The 9,163-nt window shown below is 44.0% G+C and overlaps 2 protein-coding genes across 11 annotated transcripts in view; both read left to right on the top strand.

Annotated features, from left to right (window-relative positions):
* Positions 1 to 9,163, top strand: part of SNRPN (small nuclear ribonucleoprotein polypeptide N) — a 180,843-nt gene that overhangs the window by 152,930 nt on the left and 18,750 nt on the right. The window contains exons 1-2 of one of the 6 annotated variants that reach the window (XM_011942859.1): positions 4,556 to 4,622; positions 6,887 to 7,013. The exons of 3 other annotated variants lie outside the window; for them this stretch is intronic. The gene's annotated coding sequence lies outside the window, so the exon portion shown is untranslated. Of the gene's footprint in view, positions 1 to 3,117; positions 3,233 to 4,555; positions 4,623 to 6,886; positions 7,014 to 9,163 lie in introns of those variants that run through there. 2 more of the 6 variants (XM_011942854.1, XM_011942855.1) reach the window with 2 other exon arrangements.
* Positions 3,089 to 9,163, top strand: part of SNURF (SNRPN upstream reading frame) — a 21,063-nt gene continuing 14,988 nt past the window's right edge. For all 5 annotated transcript variants that reach the window (XM_011942865.1, XM_011942863.1, XM_011942864.1 and 2 more), the window contains exon 1: positions 3,089 to 3,232. In XM_011942865.1, the coding sequence (XP_011798255.1) occupies positions 3,219 to 3,232 (14 nt within the window). In that variant the 5' untranslated portion in view covers positions 3,089 to 3,218. The remainder of the gene's footprint in view (positions 3,233 to 9,163) is intronic.

Raw genomic sequence — 9,163 nt, forward strand, 5'->3', positions numbered from 1 at the left:
TTTATACATGCTGGATACTACACTCCTAGTCGCTTTATGATTTGCAAATATTTTCTCCCATTTTCTTGGCTGTCGTTTCACTTTCTTAATGTCCCCTTGAAGCAAAAACTTTTATGTAACTGTGATGAAGGTCAGTTTATTTATTATTTTTGATTGCTTTTGTTTTAGGTGTCATATCTAAGAAACTGTTGCCTAATTCAAGGTTACACAGATTTATATATATACACACATATATTTATACATGTATATATAAGTATACATGGAATATGTATGTAAAATATACACATACACAAATGGTATGTATCATTTATACATAGGTATACATGTGTATGTATACATATATAACGTGTATATATGCTCTATAACAAGTGACTTATAGTTTATTGATGTATTTTGAGTTAATTTTTGTACATGGTATGAGGCAAGGGTTCTGATTAGTTTTTCTAGTCTCCTTTGTCTAATTCTGTACAGAATAGTTTTATTGCAGGTTTAGTGTCCTTTAAGTATGTAACCTTAAGTGTTTGACTTGGGGATAAATGTAGACTTTGGGAAAACTGAATTTTTGGGACACCTATCAGGGTCTGCTAGCATATCATAGTGGAGTTTAGTGGCAATGTCTCCTTTGTATCTTCACTCCCCAGTTGTAGAATATGCTGAATTAGACCTATTATTAACTAGCATAAAATAGGAGTGAGCCTAATGGCAGTTCTCTTTGGATTTTCTGTAAAGCCCAGGACACCCATTATGACTTCTCAGACTCCAAAGCGAATTTCCTAATGCAGTAGAACATACAGGAGATTATGAGGAAAGGCAGTCAGAGTTTGAAAAGAGAACATACCAGAAACAATGGAAGATAGGTCCAAGAAACTAGATAAGTGCAAGTTGAGAACTGAATCTAGTTTTATTTCTTTTTGATAATACTTATATTTTAATTGTAAAAGTAATTCATAATCATTGCAAAAAGTACGAAACACTGTAAAAATTAAAAATACAAAACTAATCTCAACTTGTGACAGCCAAGAGAAACGTGAGGAAACATGATTATAATGTTTGTGGCATGTAAGTTTGGTGTCTACAATGGAAAAAGGATATTAGGGGAAAAAAAGGAAGTATAAGATACAGACATTAGTTAAAACAATGAGAATAAAAAATGAATACCCAATTTCTACTCCTAGAGGAAGTAGTACTGTAACATTTGGTGATGTTCTAGGAGCCAACATTTTTACCCTGCTTTTACTAGGACCTGTTCTAAATAGTATTTTAGCTCATTTAATTGTTAAGCCATTGTATAAAGTAAATAGAATCCCTTCTTTTGTTACAGATTAGGAATTTAATACACAGAGGGTTAAGTAACTTGCTCAAAGTAACATTGTTGTGGAGAGTCAAAGCTGGAATTTGAACCAAAAGAGCCTGAGTCCAAAGGCATGGTTTTTATCACTGGACTATAATGGTGTATATTCTTTCATAATTTTTTCAGTGTACGAATAAACATACAGTATGCCTTTATTTTATTTATTTTTTTGAGACAGAGTCTTGCTTTGTCACCAGGCTGGACTGCAGTGGTGCCATCTCAGCTCACCTCAACCTCCGCCTCCTGGGTTCAAGCAGTTCTCCTGCCTCAGCCTCCCGAGTAGCTAGGACAACAGGCACGCACCATCGCGCCCAGCTAATTTTTCTGTTTTTTTGTAGAGATGGGGTTTCACCATGTTGGCCAGGATGGTCTCGATCTCCTGACCTCGTGATCTGCCCGCCTTGGCCTCCCAAAGTGCTGGGATTACAGGTGTGAGCCACTGTGCCCAGCCTACATTCTGTTTTTCGATTCACTCCCGTGATCCAGAGTCAACTTCCCATGTTATTTTATGTGAATATGTATCAATGAACTATTAGAAATTGCAATGTTTTTGTAGGTCAAAAAAGTTGAATATTGACAATTTTATATGGTTCAGCCTAATAGATCATTTTTACCATCAGCGATATTGCATGTTATTGTTTATATATACGTTTATTTACTTAGCCTATCTGTTCTCTGTGAGGAACATTACACAGTTTCCGAGATTTTGTTATGATAAAAGTCAGCATTGATAAGCCTCTGTGCACCTGTTTTAATGTAGGATCATTGGGAACTGAGCAGTAGCTTACAGGGCTTGAGAGGGGATTTAACCATTTAGTCAGCTGCCACTCCTATCACCCTTCTTTGATAATGGGCAATTGAGAAAGGGCAAATGTGTGTACAAACTATGCAGATGCAGTTTCAGGATTATTTTCTTCTTATTCCCAGCAGTGTCTTTTCCCAAGCTACATCAGTGTCTAAATTTTGGAGTTACGGATGCTTCCGTTATTTCTGCAGATAGAATGTTATTAGGTCAAAAATAATGTTTACTTGTCCATTATATTATATAAAAGTGCCCGTTTCTCCCCACTCCAGCTATCATTGATTACTGGTAAAAAATTTTAATGTATCCGAGTCTAATAGGCAAAGAAAGGCTCTCTTACTTAGATCTTAGGTGGGGGGTCTAAGTTCATATTTTTGTTTTACAAGAATTGAATAGCCAGTGTTTTTGAATTGAATGATCTATCCATTCTGTATAGGACAGTTTAATTATATTGTGATTTTGGGGAAGATATTTTTCACAATTTACCCCCTCAAAATGTAGAAAGTAGAAAAAAGGAAGAAAAATCCCACCAAATTGAACAGTGTAGCATGTTTTTAGAGTTAGGGAGATTTTCTTCTGGAAGGATTTCAAGTCTGGCATGTTTGCATTGATTGTGGTTATGGCGCATTTAACTTTTCCAAAGCAGCTTTTCTGTACCACACATAGGAAGACCTGAGATTAGGATTGTTTGGCTAGTGGTGTGTGCAAACATTTATTGTAGAACCAAGAATTATTTCTTTAGTATTTTACACATTTAAAAAAATAGGCATGTCCATTGATCCCAGGTTGCTTATGGTTTCTAGAGGCCCCCTCTCAATGCAACAGTGCTGTGGGGCCCTAGGGGTCCAATAGCCCCCACCCCCCAGGTCATTCCGGTCAGGGAGGGCGCTGGGACCCCTGCACTGCGGCAAACAAGCGCGCCTGCGCGGCCGCAGAGGCGGGCCAGTGCGCATGCTCAGGCGGGGATGTGTGCGAAGCCTGACGCTGCTGCAGCGAGTCTGGCGCAGAGTGGAGCGGCCGCCGGAGATGCCTGACGCATCGGTCTGAGGAGCGGTCAGTGACGCGATGGAGCGAGCAAGGTCAGCTGTGCCGGTGGCTGCTCTCAAGAGACAGCCTGGGGAGCAGCCACTTTTATTCATCAGATATTCCAAGTTTTCAGGACTTGGAGTACTCAATAAACTGGGAATTTGGGTCCTAAAATCCTTTGTTCTGGAGAACCAGATCCGGAATGTTCGGAGGCTCCTGGCTGTGCCCTTCTGCCCCGATGGTACCCTGTCCGCTCGCTTTGGGGCGCGTCCTCCATCCGCCCCCAACTGTGGTGTCGCGACAGCGACAGGTCCTATTGCGGGTATCTGCGGTGGGAAGGGCAGTGGTGACGGGCAGCATGTGGGGTAACCGCAGCCAGCAAGGGACATGGGCGGACGTGGGTACATCGGAGTGATTGCAGTTTCGTGTGGCGAGGGTACGTGCGGGGACAAATGCATCGGGATTTTAGGCGGAGGTAGGTATATTGGAGTGATCGCGGCGGGGCGAAGGTACGTGGAGTGATGGGTATTTAGGGGGTGTCGAGCGCAGGTGGGTGTATTGAAGTGGCCACTGCGTGGTGGAGCAAGGTACGTGGGGCGACTGGGGGGGATTCGTCGCAGTGACCGAGGCGAGGAGGCTATGGCAGTGGACCAGGGGGGTGAGTCGGTGCGACCATGGTGGGGGTTGTGTTGGTGATCGCGGCGCGGGAAGGGTCTGTAGGAAGCAGCTGGGAGGTAGGAGGAAGGCGGCGGCGGTGGGCATTGGCGGCAGTAGGCATGGCGGCGGTGGGCATGGCATGGAGGCGGTGGGCATGGCGGCCGCGGGGCCTGTTGCTGTCTGGAGTGACTAAGGGACGCTGAATGATCGCTTTGGTGGGGAGGGGGCATCAGAAGGAGGAGCAGTAGCACAGTCAGCAGCCTTTAATTTTCCTGTGACCTGCGGTGGTCATCTGGTTTGTCTGCTGTGGTGATGGTGCTTTTTTATTAAAACTGCGCAACGCCTACACTGCCGCAGGGGCTGCAGAAATGCGTGGAATCCTTGCCTGGTGTACCCTTTAGGATCCCTCGCTTTTGAGGCTATGGCATAAGAAGACAGGAATGATGTGCAGAACTTGCATTTACAGATCTTTTGACTGATAGGCCAGGTGACGCCTGAGGGTTACCTTTTTTTTCATTGTTTCTCTCTGGAACCAGGTCTCGGAAGGCTGTGTCGACACAGCCTGAGGGTCTGTGTTGCGTCACTGCCATTGTGCGGCTCCTTCAAGATGGCCGCCGCTGCAGCGGCTTAGATCTGCGCACGCGCTTCAGGGTGGGGGTGGCCGCTTCCTCTGTAGAGCCGCCAGTGGGGAGGGGGCGGCTGGTGTGTTTGCTCAGCTTCTGCTGTTTTGAAGTTTCAGCCGTACCCTCTTTAGGGTGCAGTGGTAAGGAGAGGAGGCGGGCTAAGGTGGGCGGCTGCCTCCTCCCCAGAGTGCTGCCTGGGGAGGGATGCAGGTTGCTCAGACGCAGAAGAGGTGACAGTCGCCTCCGTTTGCAGTGGGGCGAGACAGGGAGCAGGGGAGTAGGGGCTTACGCAGCTTTTGCCTGGAAGGGATGGCAGCCCTCCCCTTCACCTGGCTGATACAGCAGCTGTTCCTTTCCGGTTGTGGCGCAGTAGAGAGGGGAGGAGGGAGATGGGTTGGCACAGGCTCCGCCTAGCAAGCTTGGCAGCCACCCCTTACCCACAGTGCGGCAGTAGAGGATTGGAGGGGAATGTGGCTAGAGGCCAGGCATTTGTACCATCTCCGCCTGTATGGGATGGCAGCTGCACTGGGCTCCTGCTTTTCTGTTCTGCAGGAAACTGGAGTGGTGGAGGTCTGGAGGCCATCAAAGGTGCAGCCACCCCGAGACCTGCTGTGCTGCTTCAGGAAACTTCCATTAATGATAGAGATTTTAAATTGGTTTTCTGACTCCCTAGAAAATCCTGCCTTTTCATTTTTGTAGTTCTTCTCTTGGTTGTGTTATGTGCTAATTCTCTATTCAAAGTGGACTTGTTAACCCCTTTTTTAACTCCCTGTAGTCTTTGATTTCCACTCGACACATTTGATAAATGTCAAATTTACTCTATTTAAGATTCACTTGTCCTTCTTAATCTCTGCACAGTCCATTCTGATGCACGGCATACGTCCCTTAAATGGGTTGGGGGAGAGGGCATCATGATGGCTCTTCCCAACCAAGGTTGAAAGGTGTTTCAAACACTGGACCTCTTCATCTTCTGAGATTTGAAAGCTGCAAGTTGTGTTTGCACAAAGAAAATAAAAGAGAAGCAGAAAAGTGGAGACGATCTTATTGGAGTGGGGTTGTGCTTGGGATCAGAGTTAATGTCTTTTTTTGGATTTTTAAATTAATGATCATTTTTGAAGTTGGAGCTACTACAAAAATTTGGTGAGAAAGGTTAATGAATAACTGCATTTTTATATTCCAGTACTTAAAAAAAAATCATTTTATTCTAAGGATTTTGTCTTCCTTCGCAGGATTTTCAGTGCTTGCCTTTTTTGTATTTACATTTTCCCTCTGTCATAACTGGTATGTCTGGTTGCACTGAGTTGTAAATAACAGAAAAGTTACATCTACGAAGCCCGAAAAGCCTTGTTCTGGAATAATCTGTTTTTGGGTAGTTTTAAAAATAGCAAGAGTCTGGGATTTTATATGATACTTATAATTTACTTTTTTTTTTCTGCTTGCATGAAGATAGCACTTAACATACATATATTTCTTGGTTTAACTTCTGGTCATTTGGCTATTTGCAAACTCAGTATTTAGTCTGGTCCGCCATTTTGTAGTCTTGCATTCAGGCCCGGGATCCCAATATGGCAGATCCCTTTGGAAAGGCCTCTTGAAGTTTCAAGGTCTGTGACCTATTCAGTGAATTGGCTCTGTGCTAGGGCTTTTTGGAGGCGAGGAGTGGCAGCCCTTCTTGTGATGCAGAGCAAGGAAGCTTGGTTGAGAGACCCTTACATTGTTGTCTCAGGCAGGGTAGTAGCTGGTTTGGGTTTATTCACAGACCTTGCCTTATCTTAATTTCGCTGTTCTGTCTGACCAGTGTGTCATTGCTGAAATGTTTTCCCCATTTATAGTTACTCTGTATCTTTATGCTTCCCTTACCCTGTTCTTTTTCCTAATAAACATTTTTGTTTTCCAAAAAATTTAGTTTATGAGGTGTCAAGGATTCCAAGATAACCTCCTTTGCCACTGCCCTCTGTTACATAGCTATTTTTATGAAGAATCATTTAAGTAAGCAGGTTGTAAGTACTGCCCTCAATGACTGGGACAATGAAGGTTTAAAAATCTTACTTCTTCCAAGCGAAGACTTGTCGCTGGTCCTGTCCCTTTTTTTTTTTTTTTTTTGTGGCCCAGAGCCAGAAAGCTTGAGTGAGAATTGTTACTACCTAAGACAGCCTCTCTCCATTTCTGCATGCTAGCTGGCTCAGAGTGTTTTTGTTTTTGTTTTTTTTAATAGAGCAGGGTCTCTCCCTATGTTGTCCAGGCTGGACTCGAACAGCTAGACTCAAGCTATATCCTCTCCCTCCTCAGTCTCTCTGGCCACTGTGGCTGGCCCAAATTCTCTTCTTGTTAATCCTCTGCAGGTTTTATTTTGGAGGCACTGAGGTTTCTTGTGTTCGTGGGGTACAGATTATCAGGCTATCATTAACCTTATTTTTTTGTTTTTAGGAGACAGGGTCTGTGTTGCCCAGGTTGGAGTGCAGTGGTGTAATTATAGGTCCCTGTAACCTCAAACTCCTGGATCAATCTAGACTCCTGCCTCAGCCTCCGAAGCACCTGTTACTATAGGCTTGAGGCACTATGCCCAGCTAACTTTTTATTTTTTTGTGGAGAGGGATCTCCTTATATTGCCCAGACTGGTCTCGAACTCCTGAAATCAAGCAGTGCTTCTGCCTAGGCCTCCCAGAGTGCTGGCATTGCAGCCATGAGCTGCTGTACCTGGCCAACTTTGTTTGTTTGTTTGTTTATTTTTATTCTTGATGTCGTAAATTTTATGGAAAATTTAGGCCATAATAAAGTTGGGATCCCATTGCTTTTTGCTTTTCAATGTATTTCCAGATTGTTACTTTCAGTGTAAGTGATTTGAGGGCAAATATTTAACACCATTTATATATGATGATTTTTTCGTGATATCCTCAGTTTCATAAAATGTTGGTTTCTGTGTTGGGGATGCAGTTAGATAAATGCATGTGTGTATGTATCTAGAACATTCAGTAAACCAGTGTTTTTTTTTTTTTTTTTTTTTGAGACGGAGTCTCGCTCTGTCACCCAGGCTGGAGTGCAGTGGCCGGACCTCAGCTCACTGCAAGCTCCGCCTCCCGGGTTTACGCGATTCTCCTGCCTCAGCCTCCCGAGTAGCTGGGACTACAGGCGCCCGCCGCCTCGCCTGGCTATTTTTTTGTATTTTTTAGTAGAGACGGGGTTTCACTGTGTTAGCCAGGATGGTCTCGATCTCCTGACCTCGTGATCCGCCCGTCTTGGCCTCCCAAAGTGCTGGGATTACAGGCTTGAGCCACTGTGCCCGGCCTAAACCAGTGTTTTCAAAATAAACGTCATAGATGACATTTTATATGTAGATTAAAAATAAGTAGATTTAAGCCAGGTGTGGTGGCTCACGTCTATAATCCCAGCACTTTGGGAGGCCAAGGCAGGAGGATTGTTGGAGCCTGGGAGTTCAAGCTTGGGTAGTGAGAACCTGTCTCTACATTTAAAAGAAGGTAAATCTGGGCTGGGTGTGGTGGCTCACACCTGTAATCCCAGCGCTTTGGGAGGCCGAGGCAGGCAGATCACGAAGGTCAGGAGTTCAAGACCAGCCTGGCCAATATGGTAAAACCCTGTCTCTAATAAAAATATAAAAATTAGCCGAGTGTGGTGGCACGTGCCTGTAGCCCCAGCTACTTGGGAGGCTGAGGCAGAAGAATTGCTTGAACCCGGGAGACAGAGGTTGCAGTGAGCCAAGATCATGCCACTGCACTCCACTCCAGGTGACAGAGCAAAACTCTGTCTCACACACACACACAAAAGGTAAATTCAGAAAGTTGAAATAATAGGATAATAGAATATTTTGGTTTGATGGCTGTTTCCTCAGTTGACCTTAGACCTTTCATATTGAGCAGCTGCTGGTGTTTGTTTGTTTTTTGGTAAGACAGTGTTTGTAGTCGTATACTATTAATCATGATTTAGTTGATAGTTTAATTGTATTATATTAATGTACTACATTATTAGCTATATTTGGCCACCATAATGCAGCACTCATCAGTACTAAATTCCTTTTTATGGCTGAATGACGTTCCTTTGGATATACCATATTTTCTTCATTCATAAGTTGATGGACATTTGAGTTGTTTCCACTCTTTGTCTGTTACGAATAATGCTACTAGGAACATGTATAATATGTTTAATACAAAGACTTAGTTTCACAAAGTTTTACGTAGCCCTAGTATATGCCAGGTTCTTGAAATTTTGTCTTTTTGGAAGTATGAGAGTGTAGTGGTAGCTGGAAAGGCTGCAGGTATGATAGAAAGAACATGAACTGGCCGGGCATAGTGGCTCATACCTGTAATCCCAGCACTTTGGGAAGCTGAGGTGGGCAGATCACCTGAGGCCAGGAGATCGACATCAGCCTGGCCAACATGGTAAACCCTGTCTCTACTATAAATACAAAAATTAGCTGGGTGTGGTGGTACATGCCTGTAATCCCAGCTACTTTGGAGGCTGAGTTTGGGTCTTTGTAATATTACTCCATCTAGCAGTAGAGTTAGTGTCATATGTTACTTTCGTGATTAACATTTTTAGGAAGTAGGTAAAGGCTATATATGTTTCCACCAGCAATTTCCCCACATCCTTCACAAATATTGTGGTGTCAGATGGTGGCATTTCAGTAGGTTTTTTTGTTTTGTTTTGAGGCAGGGTCTGGCTCTGTCACCCAGGCTGGTGTGCCAGTGG

The sequence above is a fragment of the Colobus angolensis genome, unplaced genomic scaffold (assembly GCF_000951035.1).
Source record: "Colobus angolensis palliatus isolate OR3802 unplaced genomic scaffold, Cang.pa_1.0 Scaffold211, whole genome shotgun sequence".
In the NCBI taxonomy this organism is placed as follows: domain Eukaryota; kingdom Metazoa; phylum Chordata; class Mammalia; order Primates; family Cercopithecidae; genus Colobus; species Colobus angolensis.